Consider the following 21,103-nt stretch of genomic DNA (forward strand, 5'->3'; position numbering starts at 1 on the left):
GTCGGCCACGAGCTGTCATTATTTAAATTGTCGAGTCAATGCTTTATGAAACGTTGGTTTTGTGGTTTAATTGGGCTGTTGTGAAATCTGGGGTTGTGGGTGTCTGTGGCCCGGGGCTACATTGCTAGCTGTCTATCAATTGGCGATGTAGGCACTAGCATAAATATGAAATCAGTTCGCGGCATCATATCATCGTGAGTACTGAGTGAGTGAGTGAGTGAGTGAGTGATTTTCTTTTCAGAACCAATGTCATCATGTAGAGTAGCTACATAGCTAGTCTAGTCTAGTCTACGATAAATACAAATGCTCTACATACATACTCTGCAGCCGTATATTGGTAGAGGATAATCTTATTTTTTCCTGGTTTATGCACGAGGAGCCACATGATATGATCCCGCACCCCGCAAAGGATTATTCCGGCTTCAATGGATGGATGGAAGAAAGGAGGGAGGGAGGGAGGGAGGGGCGTGCATGGAAGAGCTAGAGGTTCCCGAGTCCCTGTTTTTGGTCTTGTTTGATCAGCGTCCGGTGTCTATCTACATAATCTATCTGCTATCTCTATCGCGAGTGTGGATGTGTGTGGCTACTGAGCATGGACTGGACTGGACTGGACTGGACTGGACTGGATTGGAACGCATGCATTGCATACCCTATGATTGAGTTATGTATGCGGGCCCGTGGCCCACTACTGGCAGCTTGTGCTGGAGAGAAGAGCGAATGGGGATGTCTTGTGGGGAAGAGTGAGGGCGGGTGAGAGAAGAGCTAGAGCTAGAGAGAAGTGCTTGACACCTCACAGCCTCTCTCGCACACACACACACACACACACACACACCCCTCACATCACCTCACCCTCACCCTCACCGACAGACACACAACAGACATACCCGAGTAGTACCGCACCCGCACCTATAGCCAAACCCGCTATACTTTCACCCGCCCTCGCCCTCGCCCTCGCCCTCGCCCGCCACACTACTCCACTGATCACCGCCCGCCCCCAATGACAACCCCCACCAACACCACCAACACCACATCCTCCACCTCCACCACCACCACCACCACCACATCAACAACAACTTCCCCCTCCACATCATCACATCCTCCATCCTCAACCTCCGTCTCAACCCTCGACCTCCACAACCTCACCTACCTCACCCCCACAGACGACAACCTCCAATGCCCCATCTGCCACTCGCCCCTCCTCGACCCCGTCACCACAAACTGCCGCCACACCTTCTGTGCGCCCTGCATCGCCTCCTCACTCGAGCACTCGGCCTCATGCCCCGTCGACCGCAAGCCATTGACGCCCGACGGCGTCTCGCCCGCCCCAATCATGGTTGCCAGTCTCGTCAACGACCTGCTCGTCCTCTGCCCCAACGCCGAGCTCGGCTGCCCGACAACCTGCGCGCGCTACCTCCTCGCCGGTCACCTCCGCGACGCTTGCGGCTTCGTCGAGGTCAAGTGTAGCGGCTGTGATGACCTTGTGCTGAGGAAAGACGCCGCCGAGGAGGACTGCATGCACCAGGTGCTCGAGTGTGCGTACTGCTTTGAGAGCTTCAGGAGGATCGATATGGAGGTTCCTCCCCCTCCCCCTCCCCCTCCCCCCACCCCCGCTCTAAGACAGAAAAAGCTAACCCCGCAATCCCCCCCCCCCCCCCCCCCACACAGGTGCACGAATCTCACTGCCCTCAGATCCTCGCCGAATGCCCCTACTGCACCACCGAACAAACGCGCGCCACCATCACCGCCCACACCGCCGCCTGCCCCTCCGCACCCACGCTCTGCCCCGCCAGCACCATCGGCTGCCCATGGGCCGGCGCGCGCCGCGACCTCCCCGCCCACACCTCCCTCTGCGCATTCACGCTGCTCCGCCCCGTGCTCGCCGCCCACACGGCGCGCCTCGAGACGCTGGAGCTCGAGAACCGTGCGCTGCGCAAAAAGATCGACATCCTGCTGCCGCCCGGGCGCGACGACGACGGCCCCGTGTACGACGACCAGACGATACAGCTGCTGACGGAGCAGGAGCATCTGCGCGGCGATGTCGAGAGGCTGAGCGCCAGTCTGGGCGAGATGGAGATTAAGCAGAGTATGCTGCTGATGAATGAGACGCTGAGGACGAAGGAGGAGATGGCGGGGATGAGGGCGGCGATTAATGGCATGAGGATGCAGATTCATTGGTTGTTGACGGCGAGGCTGCAGAGGGCGGGGCCGGGGCCTGGGGAGAGGGCCGAGGCGGGCGCGGGGAGTGTGAGGAGGGTGACGGAAGGGGGGGCGGCGGGGTCGCAGGGGGTGCAGGGGGATAGGGTTAAGCTTTAGAGTGGCCGGGGGTGTTCTTTGGGTTTGGTGCGGCGTTTGTTTCACTTTTTTTTTCCCTTCTTTTTTTCCTTCTTTTTGTGGTGTGTGGTTCTTTGCTTCTTATTCTTTTTGATGTGGTTCTCTTTTGTACTTCTTCATGGTCCTTCCTTTGCCCGTGGGTTAGAGGGCCGCTTTGTATTTACAATTATAGCATGGCATTATTAGTGGTTTTTTTCTCTCTCTCTTGTTTCTCTCTCTCTCTCTTCCGTAGTCTTTTTTATAGTTTTTATTTATAACCACATGCATATATAGGTTCTGAATGCATTACATCAGCTATATGTTGCTTTTTTTTATCCGTTTGTTGGCGGTTACATTACAATAGTTGTTCCGTTATTGGTGGTGGGGAATGGCCGATTTCGTCCCGAGTGAGACCCCATGACCCTGCCTCTAGGAGGCTAAGATGACCTCCGGTGCAGATATATTAGGCACTGTAGAGTATATCCCGACGGCTTATTCTAGCTGCTCCATCGACTAGAACCAGGCCGGACTAGAACAGCGGGATATATTCAAACACCCAGCCTGAGAGCGCCCACAGTATGTACAGCATTGGTATATAATGTGTACATGTAGTGATTGAGTGTATATAGCCTCCCTAGCTGGGGTTGATGACGATGGTTGTGGCATGCGCTGGACACTGGCTACTGGAGTACATGTATGTACTTAGCACCTGGCCAGCTAGCTGGATGGGCCGTGGTTGGTGGTAATGATCAAAAAACATGCCCTTTAATAAATAGACAGGGGTGCTTATCGATAAGTACAGTAACCGCAATTAACTGAGATCAGTGGGCGGGCAAGGTTCGAAGGCAGAACGGCGAGGGAAAAGAAAGAAAAAACGCGTTACATGGGGTGATCATGAAGGAATAATTTCTCAAACCCCCCCCCGATATAGATTTAAAATACACTATCTAGAAACACGAACTGCCCGGCCCGCAAATGATAAAGGAACTACATGTTATATTACCGTCTGATCTAGCTACAAAAGAGAAGGTATTCCGGCCCCCCCCCCCCCCCTTAGCTCCCTCTTCTAACCCCCCGGAAAGTCTAGCCCACCACACGGCCCTGGAACTGTAGCTTTGCGGTACCCACTGCCCAGAAAATGGAATGGGGGAAAACCGTTGGAGAGACAGAGAGAGGAGGGGGGGGGGGGGGTTCAACTCAGGTCCTGCCCTCCCGCTGAAGGAGAGGAAAGACAGAAAGTTAGACGATGAGATGGGAAGAGGTGGGAATATATAACAGGTGGCAGGATTTTCCAAGCCTAGAATGTGACCGCTAGTGGAAGGGAAGGGTGAGGTGGGCGGTTCGAGTGGACTGTGGACAGGCCGAGCCCGCACATAGCTCCACTCGAGGAGTTCCGGGTCCGCTGTGTTTCGGGAATAACGGAACACTAGACTATGTAGTTGTCTGTCTAGAATGTGGGCTTGAATCTGTTCTAAACTTATGCGCGGAAAATATGTTTTGAGAAAACTGTGTTTCACATATTCACTGTTATAATAGCGCAGGAATTACATTAACAAATTCAGCCGATACCTGGAGGATTTATAGGAGACGTCGGGAGGGGTCCATATCAAATAATAATGTGTAAACTCTTTCGTAGTTTATATTAAACTAAATGTATGGAGTTTTTCACGAAATTTCCAGTTTAATTGAAACTACATTTAAACCATTTTGTAGTCTAGTCGACTAGTACATATAGTTTAAATTAAACGAGCTTAACCTTCGCGAAAACCTCGAGAAACGCCGTTTACTATAAAACTAATCTGTAGTTTATTATAAACATTTATCAAACTATAAGGTAGTGTCGCTTAAACTCAGCTGTAGTCTCAATCAAACATAGGTGTAGTTTCAAATAAACTACGGTTAAACTCCATCTTAGTTTCAACATAGTTTCGTTTAAACTACGCCTTACTAAGTAATTTTCTACGCTGGTGTAGTTTATTCTGGGCCAAGCCTTGTGGTTTATTCTAAACTAAGGTTATTTGTACATACTACGGGGGTGGGGACATTCTTGTGAGATAGCTTAGAAGTAAGATTATTCTACCATTCTGTAAAGTACTATTATAGGGAATTATTATTCTTTCCCTCTAAATTTATATAAATCTCCCCATTTGTAGAGATATACTGATCATGATAAGGACCCCCGGGATCCGAGTCGGTTGCAAGCTGTGAATAACATCCGAGAATGTCCTAATACGTCCTACTTGGCTAGTTAGGCTATGTTGTTTGAACCCCGGCCGGCCAACTTAGCCTTAGATATTTTGTGCGTTGGGGGTTTTTGACTTTAGGGTCATGATGGGGCACTGGGGAGTGTACCAGTGGCCGGTATGGGAGCGGGATGGCGGCGATAGGACGGTAAGAGTACTAGTAGTAGACCTTGGGGCCAAGACGAGTGTTTGGGTCAAGTGAGGTCTAGTGAAGGAGGGGCGAGTGATGGAGGGGCGAGTGATGGATGGTGTTGGTGGAGACGAGTGATGTTGTGTGATTCGTGCAGCCATAGCTAGCTGGCTGGATACTTGGGTCTTCTTTCCTATGGCCCTGAGTTGTGATGCCATTTCCTCAGAAGTAAAACGCAGAAACACACAGTTTCTGCAGAAGCAGCTAGAAACAAAGGGCTATATCCAGAAACGAAACCCACTGCACTGTCGATGTTGTAGTTGCTGCAGGACGGAGGTTCAACCAGACACCCCATTTTGTCGCCTGAGCGATCATTGGCACCACCAACCATCCAGATAGGTCCCCACATACATGATGGCCCGCTCCTGCAGTGATAAAAAAAAATTGTACCTTACTTCTTGTACCTACCTTATTGTACAGCACAGTAACCACATGACTGCACAGTCCCGCGAGTCATTCTGCCCTCTTGATTGGACCCGTTCTTCCGGCAGCTGCTCTATCAATCTATTTCAACCTGGTTGCGGAAGATTCCGAGGTGCCCTGCGTCTCTGAAAATGACACTTGGAGAGCAGTGTTAGGAAGCCGACTATTTCCGGCGACAGCGACGGCGACGACAGCATCTAAGGGGGTGTTTTGTTTGCATATGTATCCGCGGAAGGGCCATTTTTTATTTTTTTCTTTGATTATCTTTATTTGTTTTTTGATGGTTGATATGAGAGCTCAGGTTACAATTGTTGTCGTTGTGCGGAGAGCTAGGTAGAGTAACAGCAGAGAAGGTTAACAACGCGAGGCACGTTACATTTTGGGTAGGTCTTGGCGGAGGGGTCCCGCACCCCCGCACACCCGTTTGGTTACGGACTCTGAGCGCTCATTCTTTTGCGTGCGCGGAATGCGTTAGATTTATTTCTGGACACGGCAGCCACCACCCAACTTACCGTCTTCTTGTCACAATCTTGGCCCTGACCTGCGTCCTGGTTCTTCTTCCTTCCTTTTTATACCCTCGTCGCCTTACCTTACCCTGCCCCACCACCAACCTTGAATCAGCAGAGATCACAGGAACGAAAGGAAAACAAAAAGAAATAAAAAAAGTGCTTAGGAAGAAAGTATTAACTAATACCAAATATGGAGCAGGAGTGAGTTTTCTTTCTCCTTTGCATCTGAATATCCATAGTCTGATGTAACTGCTGACCCACGAAACACCAGGATTCTTCGTCTTCTGGGCGAACTCCAGTCTACCGCCGAGGGCCCTCGGCGGAATGCGGAAACCCAGATTACCGCGTTGTACGCCAATGATGGTTCGTTTTCGACCTCAATTTCCCTTTGGGATGCTGTGCACCTTTGCGGATACTGATGTAGTGGCTAGCCTTGCCTGTTGCCCTCATGAACATTGCGTCTGCGCAGCAGCTCGATATGACTGCTCGCCAGGCGGCCCTATTGATTCTGAAGCGCTATGTCCAGCACTGCTGGAGCCCAAGCTTTGAGGAGTTCAAGGGACAGCTGGTCAGGGACGATGTCAAGGCCCAGATGAGGGTCGCACTGCTGGGTCTTGTTACGGACGAGCAGAGGAAGATTAGAGCGGCTGCTTCATACGTCGTCAGCAAGATCGCGAGTCAAGGTTCGTGATCAGTAGTGGAATTGGTGCATTGGGACGAAGTGTGTGTGTGTGTGTGTGCGTCTGGTGGTTAATCGATCAATTGAGGACAGATTTTCCGGAGGAGTGGCCGACATTGGTGCAGGACCTATTGAAACTGATCTCTGAGGGGAGTGAATCACAGGTTCATGGAGCTTTGCGTGTGCTCAGTGGTGAGTTTTTCCAGTGCGACGAATTCCACGCGGGTAGTTTGGAAGCTTACACATAGCTTTGTAGATCTTATCAACGATGGATTCTCGGATGAACAGTTCTTCTCAACCGCCAAAGCCCTTATCTCGGTCGTCTACGGCGTTGCTACACATCAGTCAAGGAACTACTCTATCCGTGCATTGGCCGTGCATGTGTTCTTTGCCTGCATTGAGATGCTAGAGATGGTGAAAGAGGACCACCCAAACGCCGTTAATGATTTCGCAAAGGAGATTCTCGATCTCTGGGTCCCATTCTTTGTCAATACTCTTTCTGGCTCTTTCCCGGAGACCGACGATATTACTTTCGACGGTGTTGTGACTCTCCGCATCCAGATTATCCGGACCATCATGCAGATCCGCAAAGTGTTTGGCTCACTCCTTGCTCCATTCTTGGGTCAAATATTTGCGGTTACTTGGCAGGAGCTTAATATTGTCAAGGATCGCTATGTCCGTGACTTTGTGATAAATGAGACCGAAGGGAAACTTGTTGATCTAGACAGCTTGCCGTATAGTTTGGATCTTTTGGTTCTGGAACAACTGGATTTCATTCAGACTTGCTTAAAAAACAAGGCTGTGAGGGATGAGCTGGCACGTGTGAGTGCTGGGGGTGGAACGGGTTCGCCATTGGTCCAAATGGTGAATGCTACTGTTGCACTGAGTCAGGTTGCGAGCGAGGATGAGGGCATGTGGGAGGTTGATTTGAACGTTTTCCTGTGCGAGGAGACTTCAATTTCGGCGAATTACACCCCTAGGAGTGCGTCAGGTGATTTAATACTCAAGCTTGGAGAATCATTCCAGCAACAGACAGAAGCCGCATTGTGGGAGTATACACAGCAGATATTCAAATCTGGGGAGAGGTTTGTCATGCAATCAGCTCGATTGATTATATAGCTTTACTAACGAAGTCTGTCATAAGTACCCGTCAAATCAAAGAGGCAGCTTTGTTCATCTGGGATGAGCTTCTCAGTGAGTTTGCTGAAATTAATCGAAAGATCAACCCCAGCATCGCCTCAAATCTGTTGGAATACGTAGTATCTGCCATTGGCAGCAACCTTGAGGAGGAGCAGTTCCTCAGAGCTCGAGGTTACTATCTTGCTGGAACATTAACCAAGGCAGCCCCCGAAACCGTCGGGCCCCGGGTGACCGAATTAATTGATCAAACTATCCGGGCATCAACCACCGACCCATCAGATATCGTAAAAATCTCATGCATAAAAGTCCTTCAGAAGTAGGTTATTGTGATTATTTATTGCTTTACTCGCTCTAACGGAAATAGATACTGCGAGATTGTTGATCTCGAGATAATTCGACCATACCAAGCTAGTATTATTGGCTCAGTCCGGTCTTTCCTCGCCCACAAACCACATGATGAAGCCGAAGACAGCCAAGATGTACTGGCAGAGTTAATGGAGGCCTTACGCGGTGCAGTTGGCCTTAATTATTCCATTGCCATTGATCCTAACGTCCGGGTCGTTGAGTTAATCTTTGCTATTGCTCACAATGGCCCAACGAGCATGCACTTGCAGAGTTTGGTCCAGGACTTGTTTCAAGATATTGCTGAGGAGCTATATGAGAGCTTCGTACCGCTCTGTGAAATGATGCTCCCATTCATATCAGCAGCACTAGATGTGGGGATGGATGGGAAGAACCATCCCTTGATGGATCTCGCAGCTGACGTCTTGGCTGTGCTCGCGCGGAGCGGATCTGAGCCTCTACCGAATGGTTTTGTTGCAACGGTAGTACCGAGGCTTCAAAGAATTTTAATTCAGTGTGAGGAAAGTGACGTTTTGCAGAGTGGATGCGAGGCTCTGGGAAGCATTGTCAAGCATGATCTGAATCAATTGATCCAGTGGCACGATGCTGATGGAAAGAGTGGTTTGGAGGTGACACTGGTCATTATTGATAGATTGCTGAGGCCAGACATCCCAGACAATTCTGCGCTAGAAGTGGGTGGGTTGGCTGCAGAAGTTGTCGAGAAAGCCAGTGAGCACCTTGGACCATTCCTAGCGAGCTTGCTCAGGGCCGTTGCGGAACGTTTGGCTACTGCGCAGTCACCACCCTTTATCCAGGTTTGATACACCGTTTATTATTCTCTCCTGGTTGTGAAGATGCTGACTACTCTAAAGAGTCTTATCCTCGTCTTTGCTCGTCTTGTGCTTAAACAAGCAAAGGACGTCGTAGACTTCCTAGCTGGGTTGACTATTGGTGATGTAAACGGACTACAGATCGTGCTCGGAGCATGGTTGGAGAACTCTAGCAGTTTCTCAGGCTACGAAGAGATTCGACAAAAGTATGCTCTTTCTATATTCGATATATAAGCAGGTACTAATATTAAAATTCTAGTGTCATCGCACTATCATTTCTATACCGCCTACAGGATCCTAGGCTCTCGCAGATTATGGTTAAGGGTGATTTGATCGTCCCCGAAAGCAACCGAATAATGACGAGATCCAAAGCGAAACAAAGTTCATTAGGCTCTCCAGTCATGTCTTGACTCGCTGCATTTCATTGAACAATTTGGCTAACTTTCACTTTTCTTGCGCGCAGATCCTGACCGATTTACAATGATCCCGGTACCTCTCAAAATCGTGAAGCTCTTGGTCCTAGAGCTTGGGTCGACAATGGGCGATGCAGCCAAGTCATACTATAACAATAGCCAATTGGCGGCCGAGTCAGATAGCGAGGACGAGGGCGAGGGCTGGGAAGATATGCCAGCTAGCTTAAACATACCAGGCATCTCCACCGAAGAACTCATGGCTCTCGGAGGAAGCGGATCCGGCCGCGTCTCAAGACAGGCAAATGACGAAACATACGTGAGTCGCCATACACCAGAAGTACTCCTGTGCTGTTAGCTAACATAGCATACACAGGCCTACTTGACAAGTTTCTTCCGTGAGCTGTCCACCACCAACCTCGGTGATTTCCAGAGCATCTACACAACGCTTAAGAAGGAAGAGCAGTTGCCACTTAACCAGCTGTTGGGTTTGCAGTCATAGAGAGAGGGGTGGAGAGAGAGAGAAAGAGTAACATCAGTATATCTAACTAGGGTTTGGGTTTAATCGTGCGTTGGGGGCGTTTGTGGTAAAGACAAAACAGCGGAGTTGGGAAAGGGGCAGTGAAAGATATCCTCTATACTTTACTTAGAAATGAGTACCTGTAAGTATCAATAAGCTGCTATTGTGGAGAGTAAGGGGCGCATATGTAGTTTTTTTTCGCAGCTTCTTATGGCGATTTGCTTGTTTTTCTATCATCACGGCGGCGGTAACTAGAGTGCAATTATCAGGAACTAGTGAAATGATTTGTCATGTGTGGTTATGAGATGTGCCGGAGAGTGGAGTGGAGGGGAGAGGATGAGGATGGGATGCTACTAACAGGTCAGTATTGGGAACTTAGGACCGTACCCCGGCGCGGTGGTAACTGCATCCGTCCTCAGATCAGAGACCAGGGTCTCTCAGTTACCACTCTGGTGGTGGCACGAACAGACTTTCCTTCACAAGTGAAATGCAGCCTTCAGCTACCAATGAGGTGGGCAGTGTTCCAAAACGCTACTCAGGACGAGGCAGAAAGGCTATTCACTCCTGGACTGAGATATCAAGAATGCTATTACTATAATAGGCATTGAATAATGGCACAAGAGATAGTAAAAGTTGAGGTGTTGGGTTATAATTATTCACTGGCTTTCAGATATCTTAGCCACTGTAGACCAGTGGCGTGCTTGGCCTTGAGGCCAGGAGACAGGCGAAAAGCTATAGGGCTTGTTGAGCCATGCATACTGCCAGTGATCAGAGGGCTGAGACAAGTTTTATTAGCTTTGGTACCGATCACGACGGTTTGCAAGTTGGTGAGCTGTGGATGAAAGGAGACCGCGTTAGTTCAATTTCAATACATGTGTGTGGTAAAAAAAAACCAATATCTATCCTTTCATTCCGATCAACCACCACTAGCCACCACCACCATCCCATCTATCGTCTCCTAATGTAGAACACACTCCTGTGGTCAATCCTTCGCTATATTAATCTTTTAACCGCCATCACACGTCTCCAACTACTGTATAAGTGCCAAGATTCATCGAGTGATAATTTATGACTCGATTCTATCTAGCACGCCCTAGCAAGATCATTCTCGAAGAGTGAACACTCCAGGTATAGGTGTCCCCAACTGCACCTCAACGTATTAACAACTTTAACGGGCCTACACAACAAAAGGAGTAAAGTCTCAAGACCTAGAGGCTTTGGGGCCGATGAGCTACCTACAGAGCTAGTAGCTAGGAAATGATCTTATGTCATATAGATACTATGGTTTTATGTCTCAGCATGCGGGGGAACATTACCGCCTGGGATATAATAGCAAGAAGAATTTCCTATCTGTATCCTTGATAGGCACCGCACTACGATGTGGGAGAGGCGGATGGGGTAGACGTTCAGTGCTGTTCGGAAGTAAATACATAGCTCTAACCTGTTTTTAAGTCATGGCCAAGGATTACTTATAAAACAGAATGAGATATGAAGAGATTGTCGTAACATATTTTGGCGCTCAAAATCAATTTTAGTACTGTAGCCAAGGGGGTCCTAATTAACATAGCTTCAGGCGTCTAGAATTTCAGTCTTGGCACCGGGACCGATTCATACATTATCACTCGCCAGGAAACAATCATCGGTGAACATGAAGCCTACAGGAGGGATTAAAGTTTTTAAATCAGCTGGCTCTTTGAGTTTGAATTTGTCTGGGCTGTAATATATCAGTACCATTTGACTTCATTTTTCTTAGATATGGTACATTTAAGGACTATTTTTCATCGAGGAATGATATGTCTAGCCACGTCATTTAGATGAAGAGGATAATAAGGAAGGGGTGTGGAGAGTGCTAACTAGCTAGCTACAGTTGCAGCTCAGCTCATGAGCGTTAGCCCGCAGTGCCCAGTCATATTACATAGAGTGTGTTAGTTTCTACGCCTGAGGCACCTGCAAGGTTACGGGGCGCCACTATAACTTTGCAAAACTACTTTAACTTCAACTTTTTCTTGGATAGTTGTCGTCAACGTTCGCTTTTTTCTCCTGGAGTTTAGCATCAGGTCGGATGGGGGGGATTGGGATTAGAGGGGAAGGTGGAGTAAATGCCGAAGGTAGTAAGCAAGGGACTGTGTTAGGTAGGGATTGACTTATATCATCGAGATATCGATCGGCATGATGTGAGGTGTAGGTCGGGATATCAGAGATACTGAAACAGGGTGTGTGTGTGGGAATCAAAAATGTCAAAAGATAAAGGGAGAATTTAGTATGAGAGGTGTTTAATACGAGGTGGAAAGTACAATATGAGACAGAAACCTAGATAACAGTGGAAAAATGGATGGCAGGAAGAGAAGAATATAAACAAAAATGAGATAGATAACCAGAACCAGAGAGAAAAAAGATTAAAGACTGCTGCAGGAATGTAACCTCAAAAATATCAAAGCAGGCAGGGAGAGTTGATTACAGTGATACTAGTGCCGGACTAATGGGAATGTTTATAAGAAATAATAATTGTAACACCTACCGTTTTTCACCGATCTAATCATGAGCCGACACCATCCGGTAACGCAAGGAAATATAAACAATTAACGGAAAAACTACGTCTGAAACTGTCATTTCCATACTTAGCTTTACGCCTAAATGCATACCTCTCAATTGTCCAACGATTCTCGGAATAATTCGCCAATATATGCATCATCTAAGTATTCGGAACGCCCTGCTGTTTTCGGTTCCCCCCGCCCCTATAACCACCTCTCTGTTGACTTTGTGTATCCACCAAGAAATGTCGGACCGGACTGGCACTTCTTCTCGCATATGGGTGAGCACGTTGCGATTTGTGTCCACCGCGGCGATTGACCATTGTATTCTGTGGACGGCTCTGGTTGAAGTGTTGTGCTGGCGGTGGAGCAGTAACAGGTTTAGGCGGCAATGGGTGATGGGAAGGTTGTGGAAGAGGCTTAGCTGTTGTATCGCGAACGCGCTGTTTTTGAGGTCGGCTATACATTTCGTTAGAGAAGTCCTGGAATAAGTCCAACCTTGTGGGTTAAACAGTAAGATAACAACGAACCTATTATCCAGCGGACTTCGACTTTTGCGTTTTCCTCCTTGATTTATGCCATTTGTTCTACCACGAACCCCGCTGTTGCCAAGATTATTGATCCCTTCATGACGGCCTGTGTGGCTTGTGTTGTTCGCCAACGAGGTCGTAATCGGTTGTCGGGTCCGAGGATTTTTCGAGTCAGAAGCATCTCCGGCAGTATGTGTTTTCTTTTCGACTGCGTCTTCACTTTCAACGGGCTCATCTGTGTCCTCGAATCGCACCTCGATTGGCTTTTCTTCTTGTGCATTCTCGGCCTCAGTTTCCACCTTAACCTCCTCCTCTGGTTCATCTGGTAGCTCCCATTCTAATGGTTGTGCAAGCATGCTTCCTCCAGTTCTAACGCTCTCCCAGATGGGATCTTTCATGATCTCGCTGCCCTCCCCATAAAAGTCCCTATTGATTCTCCTACCCTTGGGATCAAAGTATTTCGTGAGGGCACTCTCTTTAGTTTTTTTATCATTACCTTGCTCTTCAGTTTCTTGAAAGATTGGGTCTAGTGGTGTTTCGGTTGGCTGTGCAGGTCTCCAAACTTAAAGTACAGAAGATGTTAGAGATTGTTATCTTGATAAACAAAGATGATGGGGGCATACTTATAACACCATTTTTTGAAGACGTAGCCGCATTTTTATCCAGGCTTGGGAAGCAAGGAGGTGGTTTCGGGGGTGGAGGTTGCTGCTGTGCGGGTGCAACACCATTTGCTGCAGGTGTTTGCGGAAATTGATTCTGCGGTCCATGGCCGTGATGTTGGGTCTGCGAGAAAGATGCGGTGGCGGGTGTATATGGTGGCTGAACTGGCGGTTGCTGCGGATATTGCTGGTAATTTTGATGCGGAGGGTAGGGGCCTGGAGGATGTGCCTGGTGTGGGGGGTTATAGTGGGGATGCGCCGGCTGGGGTGCTTGCACTTGTGCCGTATAGTTACTCTGTGGAGTATAACCACCATATGGTGGTTGATTATGCTGTCGAGGGTAAGCTGGCTGCGCTGGTTGCGTTGGTTGGTTGTAGCCATAGTTAGAGACAGGCTGGTGTGGGCCATAAGCGGGGGCCTGTGGCGGCGGAACAACTGGAGCAGCACCGTAAGGCTGTTGCCATGGTTGCGTTGGAGGATACCCCTGGGGAGTTGCTTGCTGATGCCATTGCTGTACCGGCTGCTGCTGCTGCTGCTGCTGTTGAAGATGCGGCGGCTGGTAAGGACCTATTTGTGCTGGAGGTTGATAAGGCCCGGTTTGTGGATAGGAAGGCTGCTGTGGGTAACCGTTGGCATAATTTGGCGGAGGAGCGAAACGCGTAACGACAGGTTTATTATTTCTTTTTTGAATAGCGCCTCGTTGAGGACGCGGAGCTTGATTAAGCGACCCACTGAAAAAAAATTTGATCAGCAAAGAAAGCTCCACGGTGGTCAGTTAAGGGTTGGTACGAACGCAGGAACGGCCCTTCTAGCTTCGCGACAGTGTTGAGCAACATGCTGAGGGGAACCACAATTATAGCAAGGCTCTGGCGCAGGTTGTGTCTGAGGGTTTTGCAGATGTTGTTGCTGTTGAGGGTAAGCTGGGCCCGTATACTGGTGCGCGAACTGCCTTTGATGAGGTTGTGAGTTCATCGCAGGAGCTTGATTGAATATTCGATATTTTGTAGAAGGAATGTGAGTCTAAGGGAACTAGGAGTCGTAGGCCTAAACGAGAATGGGGGGTCGAGCAGTTGTTCGAGGAACACGATTGTCGATGGAAATGGAATGTGGACTGGTTGGACCAGGGGAGATGAGTAAAAAACAAATGACCGCCCCACAGCCCACCTTCAATAAGCTTTGGCCAAGCTATGAGCACGGGAGAAACGAAAAAATCGGCGATATTCGATAGGACTTAAAAAGGTGCACTGTTCATATTCAAGGAGTGGGAACGGTCGGTGAGTGGGAGCTACTAGAAAGAACGGGATGGTAAAGAAATTATGGGTGAGGCGAGGGAGGCAAAAATATGGAGGGACACAGAGAAGGAAGGAGGTGACGAGTGAGAGTCTTGGGAAACTGATAACTGGTGAGATGGGGTTTTTTCGGTTGCCGAATTGAACTATTCCTGTCAGATTGAGGTCGCGTTAAGGTTCTGCCAAGACAATTGAATACCAGACATCAAGATGAACTATGTCAAGTGGGGTACAGAGTGATGGACTTTTTCACGAGCGTTATTGACAGGGGCATTTGTAATTTGACCAGTTCAGAGAAAACAAAGAAAACCTTATTAAGAGGGAATAGTGCACTGAAGCAGGTATCATGTTTCATGGGGGGAAGAGACCATCAAGAGGTATGTTTTTTTAGTGGATTTGTCTGTGCTCATCTATCTGAACCCCGCGATGTTTGTCTCAAGTGAGGATTATAATGAAACGATAATAGAAAAAGGAAAATGGGAACAGGTATGGAACGGATACAACGAATGGACAGAGAGTTGAATAGATGAGATTGAATTTACAACCACGCTGACAAAAGAGACAAGAAATTTGGATATTAGGAAACCTATTAGCAGGGATTGTTTAGTTGGCGGGGAGGCAAACATAAAGCTCTCTTGAGCTGTGATGACTGTTTTTACTGCCTGAACACAGTTTTAGCAGTGGCATCGACGGAGTAATTCCGTCAGATCTCTCCAGAGAGAATATAGTAGGAATGGGTGATGATAAAAGTTTGGCTGAAATGGCTGAAATGGAATGGTGCTTCTTATTTCATATGTTCGATGTTTGATGGAGGGTTGGTGTTGAGAGCTGAGGAGGAGTTTGAGAGAGCCGCTCTGCCCTTGGCTATGTAATTGCGGGGCCGATTCCCAACGCAGCCAAACCAATGCCCAAAATGGCAACTCTCAACGTCCATCATATCGTGGGGGCAAGAGAGAGTGCGATTATCACGAGCCACTGTAATTAGAAAGGTTCCCAGGGCTTAGAAATCATCACAACCCTCGAATAATCTCCTTCATCACATTAGACACGTGCTCCTTCGCGTCTTTGGTTTTCATATGCGTTGACCTAGATGAACATGAACCATTTGCTGCCTGTCTTCTCTTCCCCTTGTTCCCATCACACAAGCTCGCAACCTTGACCAACACCACCATAAAATCCATCTTACCATAGCTGCAGCTGCACAAGCAAATGCCTGGACTACCCGGTACATATGCACTCCGATCGACTTGCCCCAAAGCTTAGCACGACTGACAGCAACACTAGTCTCAGTCGACCTCGATGAGTGCATCGAGCGCCTCTACAAAAAAGAGCTCCTCGCGGAATCTGTAATAGAGGCGATATGTAACAAACTCAAGGAGCAGCTCATGCGCGAATCCAATGTCGTGCACATACTCGCCCCAGTCACTGTCGTTGGCGATATTCACGGGCAGTTCTTCGACATGCTCGAGATATTCAAGATTGGTGGCTTCTGTCCAGATACGAACTACCTGTTCTTGGGTGACTATGTCGATCGTGGGCTGTTCTCAGTCGAGACCATATCGCTACTAGTGTGTTTAAAACTGCGGTGGCCAACACGGGTACACCTTATTCGCGGAAACCATGAAAGTCGAGGTGTCACGCAGAGCTATGGGTTCTACACCGAGTGTTCAAGAAAGTACGGGAATGCTAGCGTGTGGCATCACTTTACGGACATGTTTGATTTCCTGACGCTGAGTGTCGTTATAAACGACGACATCTTCTGTGTCCACGGAGGTCCGCCTTCCAAGACCCCCTTGACTACACTCCCTTCTACCGGCGCTGACACTCCCCACTAGGATTATCCCCCTCCATCCACTCAATCGATCAAATCAAAGTAATAGACCGGTTCCGCGAGATCCCCCACGAGGGTCCCATGGCCGACCTCGTCTGGTCCGACCCCGACCCAGAACGCGACGAGTTCTCGCTCTCCCCGCGCGGAGCCGGGTACACCTTCGGCGCCCAGGTGGTCAAAAAGTTCTTAGAAGTCAACAATCAATCGCACATCCTCCGAGCACACCAACTGTGTCAAGAAGGATACCAAGTACTGTACGAAGATCGATTATCTACCGTATGGAGTGCACCCAACTACTGCTACCGGTGCGGGAATATGGCTAGTGTCTTGGAGGTTAATGACAAGGGAGAGAGATTCTTTAATGTGTTTGAAGCAGCGCCAGAGAACAGTGAGCAAAGAGACGCGGCAGCGCAACAGGACAAGGGGGCCGTTGTGGAGTATTTCTTGTAGACGTTTCTTGGGCGGTGGGGTATTTGGGATGCTTTTTATTTTTATGTTTTTTTGTTTGGTTTTTTTCTTCCATGTGTTGGATATGACTTAGGCTGCATCGATCTGTACACTTTCGGGGTCCCGCGATTATATACCTATACAGTAGACTCTCATTCATAACGGTTTGCATTGTCAGGGGTACTAATTCTCAGTCTGTACTTTAGCATATATGGTGCATGTATTTCTTTCATGTTTTTATGCGGTCTAGACCATGTTTTGATGATACCATCTGCGAGCGTTACTACTGATTATCATGTCAAATTAAGCCCAGCTACAAGCTAGCTACATACGTATACCAATAGAAGTATTCTGGATATCCGAGCTAGATCTGTAGATGACATAGATTTGGCGCCCTGGTTACTACTACCCTCTGCATCTTGACAGAATGTCTTTAAGGGCAATCCCTCAGGAATAGCCTATCCTAACCTGGGTCATGCTTAAGAAGTCAGGTCTACCTCCGGAGCTGAGCACACCATGCCCATGTTCCATCCGTGTATTATGCAATTCCGCCCTCAGGCTTTTAACGAGTAAGCATCCCATTCCTAGAGAGTATCCAGCATTCGAGGCAACAACAAAATATCAAACATCCCTAGTGATCACCGAGGAATGCGCAAACGGTCTATTGAAAAGAGGCAAAGGTGTTCCTTTCCGACTTTCGCCCCAGTTATGTGTAGCAGCATTATCATTAAGCTAACTTCCGAATTAGTCCTTGGCCAGCCAACCAGCAGCCACTCAGGCAACCATTATATATTAAAGCTGTGGGTCTAAATACCTCCCGCCTATTCCGCCATTTTGCTACAACGCAGCCTGGAACGAAACTTGCAAAAGTGGCTAGCTAGCTTTCCACAGGATCGATCAATGGTATATATGGTAGGGGGTTTTACAGCTTGGGTTTAAGATTTCACTTACTGTTTTCCCTTGCCCCCTTGATCTTAATCTTACCGATAACCAGTAGCTGGACCTCGGGTAAAAGCTTCTTAACATCGGCACCAAAATTTCGAGGCACTACGATATGTTGCGCACCATACTATTTGGGGGGGGGGGGGTACGGTGGGTTGCGTTTTATAGGTAGAGATAAACCGCATCCTGTTTCTTTCAGCGCTGAAGCAGAAGAATAAGGTGGTAATGAGATGAGATCGGGGTATGTCCACGGCCATGATACACTATTACCCCGACTCCGTTCCCTAGAAATATGTTCTGGAATACGGAGAACAGCTTCCCGGATAAAGATCCAGACCCCAGCAACTGCAACGCATAAAACAGGACATCTCCCTCCATCCACTCGAGCCAGAAAGTAAGCACGCACAGTCCCACGCTGATAGGTTACATTACTTGTGTGTTCTCTAGCCAATAAACTAGAACATGCGCACACAACAGCTATTCCTCAACTCGAGTGATACCTTATGATCTCACACGAAACAGACCTTGGCTTCCGCCCCGGAGTAGGTCACAGCTACATGCACGGAATCCCACCCTCCGAAGCTTCTATGCCAAACACTCCTCTTGCACAGAATCTACATACACAGCCGGCTCGCCACGACGAAGCTAAAGGGCAAGTCGAAAATGCCAGTATCTCGGCATCATGAAATATCACTCGCAACTCGAGACTCATCCTCGATCAGTTCGCCTTGAGATGGACACTTAGTTAATTGTAGTCCGGATATACTCACGGTCCCTTTCCCTTTTTCCTTTCGTCATCCCCGCATTAATTAAGTCCTAAGAAGTCGTGGTAGCAACAACCTCACAAAGTTTCTCAGGAATTAGTTAACGCACGAGTAGTCTACCTAAAATTCGCAAAACCAGCACTCAACCGGCACACCTTCTCTACCCGCCCCGCCCCCAACCCTCCCACCTACTTCGTCTTCCTCCCCTCCGCACCCGCACCCTCATCCTCACTCCCACTCTCCTCATCCTCCTCCAGCTGATCCACCCCTTCCTCCACCTCCCCCCTGCTCCCCCACCAACTCCCCACCACCATCAGCGCCAGCACCCCCACCACCGCCCCCGAGCTCTCATTCGTGCTCGGATACACATTCCACGCCCACTCCTGCGCCGCCCACAGCCCGGCGACCCAGAGCGGGCCCAGCCCGCTCCTCCACAGCAGATACGGCGCCCCCCAGGCGAGCCAGCTGTAGAACTGGTAGTGCAGCGAGCGCGCACACAGCATGCCGATCGCGTTGGCCGTGAGCACGGAGGTGAGTATGTACCGCGGGCTGACGCGCTGCGAGATTTGGTGGTCTTCGAGGCCCGTGGCGGGGTCGAGGAGGAGGGATAGGAAGGAGGTGAAGCTACGCTGCGAGGGTCTAGGACGAGGTTAGTTTCCGTCTAGACAGTGGGGTGTGGGAGCGGAGGTCCGCGGGGGGGGGGGGGGTATTACTTCTTCCAGCGGGTGACGATGAAGCCGAACAAGAGCACTGCGTGCACCGCCAACAGGCCGAGCGAGAATTCCCGCGATAGGAATGTCTTCTCGCCAACGAAGCGCCAATTCACAGTCCACTTGAACATGAACTGTCTCGAGAACTCGAAAGCCTTAGTGATGTAGCTCTTCGGCGCGGAGCCCAGGAACGGTGTTCCGAGGAGGAATTGGATCTGCGCCATGATCACAGCCTGCTTGATGGCCTTGTCCCTGCCGCAGGCGAGCAGATATATGACGGCGACGGCCGGGAGCGCGAGGAGGGTGTTCATCTTGACGCCGACGCTGAGCGAGTAGGCCACGGACCCGAGGGTCCACTGGCGCTTCTGCCAGCAGTATATGGCGGCGAAGAGGAGGAAGATGGAGAACGGGTCGTTGAAGAGGCGGAGGAGGTAGATGCTGTGCAGGCGCTTTGAGAGTGCTAGCAGCGGGAGGATGTAGACGGGCGCCTGGAAGTTTTTTCACACAAGAATTGCTTGCTCTCTGGTTATTATTGTGTTTTTTATTAATGCGGGTTTCTTAGGTACAGATGACATTACTCTAGCTTCGCGGTACACCATGAACACCATTGCCAGCGTCGCGAGGTACAGGCCCATGAACAGGTACTGCGCCGCCACGATGTCCGCCCCCTGGTGGGTGAGGTCGGACAAGAACGAGTATATGTAGACGTGGCCCGCTGGGTAGACGAGGGGGCCAGTGCCGCCCTTGATGAGGGCGTAGTCGCGCTCGCCGGCCTGGTACTGCGCGACTTGCTCCATGTAGGCCTTCCAGTCAATTTCGGTGTCTGGTGGGGCGAGGAAGTGTTAGTGGAGGCCAGGTTTCACTTGCTTCTGTCGCCGGTTGATTGCTTACATGGGACCTTTTTGATTATGAGGGTGCAGAGGAAGGCCTCTGCGAATAGTAGTGGGCAGAGAAGCCATCGGGATAGTCGTGAGTGCGAGGAGAATGCGAATGAGTATGTGGATCTGATAATGTCCATGATGGCGGTGGATTGGAGATGAGAGAAGCTGAGTGAGAGCTTCTCGGAGCTATTGTCGACTGTCAGGCCTTAGGCTACATGTAAAGTACGAGGCCCCAAGAAAGACATTAAGTAAGCGCAGATTAGTAGCAGGCATCCCTGTCCACTCCCACCCCGGAGATTCACGACAGGATGGAAATATGTAGAAGTCATGACAAGCATTTGCATCGTGCTCTGTGGATGCCTCTTGATAGCCTGGATCTTGGAGTAGACGCTGGCAGTTGACATCAGCGCTGATTGGGATTGCTCAATCAATCTCACGCAGGGCCTGGTGCCGGTGTCGGTGTCTCTAACTCAGTCAGTCCGTCAACCGTCAATTGCCCCCATCCACCCATCCATCCATCCTGGGGCCCATCTTGCTGGCATCTTGGCAGGGACCTGGGCCACGTCGACTGTGTATCTGCACGCCGAGAATCGGTTCGATCTGGTGCTGGTTTTTTCGTGCAGAAGAGGGGAGAGTGAAAGAGGAGGAGAGCGACTTGGGATACTCTCTCTCTAGAATGATACCCTGTTACATTCCCACTGCAACAGCTTCTATGGCAATGGGGACAGCTATTAATCAAAAACAATCATTTAATATTAGAGCCGGTTGGTTCTTGTGGACATTGATGTGATGTAGATCCACAGATCGAGTGCTGTTTGCGGTCCAGATCCATTTTTCTTTTACCCTTCCCTTTGTTTCCCGAGCAGACAGACCAACAACAGCCAGCCAGTGGTAGATGGTTTGATCTGCATGTTCCGAAGCCT

General features: G+C 49.3%; 6 protein-coding genes across 6 annotated transcripts; 3 read left to right on the top strand and 3 right to left on the bottom strand.

Moving 5' to 3' along the window:
* Positions 1 to 997: 997 nt before the first annotated feature.
* Positions 998 to 2,313, top strand: LAJ45_01395 (uncharacterized protein; the record flags this gene model as incomplete). Its single annotated transcript, XM_046110990.1, has 2 exons — positions 998 to 1,573; positions 1,666 to 2,313. 2 exons carry the CDS (start codon positions 998 to 1,000, stop codon positions 2,311 to 2,313), a joined length of 1,224 nt encoding a protein of 407 aa, XP_045976168.1.
* A 3,552-nt stretch (positions 2,314 to 5,865) lies between these two features.
* LAJ45_01396 (uncharacterized protein) lies at positions 5,866 to 10,204 on the top strand (the record flags this gene model as incomplete). The annotated part of the gene is made up of 13 exons (XM_046110991.1): positions 5,866 to 5,876; positions 5,947 to 6,038; positions 6,107 to 6,358; positions 6,448 to 6,546; positions 6,611 to 7,439; positions 7,499 to 7,810; positions 7,859 to 8,651; positions 8,709 to 8,872; positions 8,926 to 9,047; positions 9,130 to 9,395; positions 9,453 to 9,564; positions 9,699 to 9,738; positions 9,976 to 10,204. 13 exons carry the CDS (start codon positions 5,866 to 5,868, stop codon positions 10,202 to 10,204), a joined length of 3,321 nt encoding a protein of 1,106 aa, XP_045976169.1.
* A 2,084-nt stretch (positions 10,205 to 12,288) lies between these two features.
* On the bottom strand, positions 12,289 to 14,288 carry LAJ45_01397 (uncharacterized protein; the record flags this gene model as incomplete). Its single annotated transcript, XM_046110992.1, has 4 exons — positions 12,289 to 12,586; positions 12,658 to 13,219; positions 13,281 to 14,047; positions 14,110 to 14,288. The coding sequence occupies 4 exons, from the start codon at positions 14,286 to 14,288 to the stop codon at positions 12,289 to 12,291; spliced, it is 1,806 nt and encodes a 601-aa protein (XP_045976170.1).
* A 1,526-nt stretch (positions 14,289 to 15,814) lies between these two features.
* Positions 15,815 to 16,886, top strand: LAJ45_01398 (uncharacterized protein; the record flags this gene model as incomplete). The annotated part of the gene is made up of 3 exons (XM_046110993.1): positions 15,815 to 15,830; positions 15,890 to 16,378; positions 16,441 to 16,886. The coding sequence occupies 3 exons, from the start codon at positions 15,815 to 15,817 to the stop codon at positions 16,884 to 16,886; spliced, it is 951 nt and encodes a 316-aa protein (XP_045976171.1).
* Positions 16,887 to 17,504: 618 nt separating this feature from the next.
* On the bottom strand, positions 17,505 to 17,909 carry LAJ45_01399 (uncharacterized protein; the record flags this gene model as incomplete). The annotated part of the gene is made up of 3 exons (XM_046110994.1): positions 17,505 to 17,615; positions 17,698 to 17,760; positions 17,835 to 17,909. 3 exons carry the CDS (start codon positions 17,907 to 17,909, stop codon positions 17,505 to 17,507), a joined length of 249 nt encoding a protein of 82 aa, XP_045976172.1.
* An 868-nt stretch (positions 17,910 to 18,777) lies between these two features.
* Positions 18,778 to 20,317, bottom strand: LAJ45_01400 (uncharacterized protein; the record flags this gene model as incomplete). Its single annotated transcript, XM_046110995.1, has 4 exons — positions 18,778 to 19,228; positions 19,303 to 19,787; positions 19,878 to 20,122; positions 20,191 to 20,317. The coding sequence occupies 4 exons, from the start codon at positions 20,315 to 20,317 to the stop codon at positions 18,778 to 18,780; spliced, it is 1,308 nt and encodes a 435-aa protein (XP_045976173.1).
* Positions 20,318 to 21,103: the final 786 nt, after the last annotated feature.

The sequence above is a fragment of the Morchella importuna genome (assembly GCF_003444635.1).
Source record: "Morchella importuna strain M04M26 chromosome Unknown Morimp01GS002, whole genome shotgun sequence".
NCBI lineage: Eukaryota > Fungi > Ascomycota > Pezizomycetes > Pezizales > Morchellaceae > Morchella > Morchella importuna.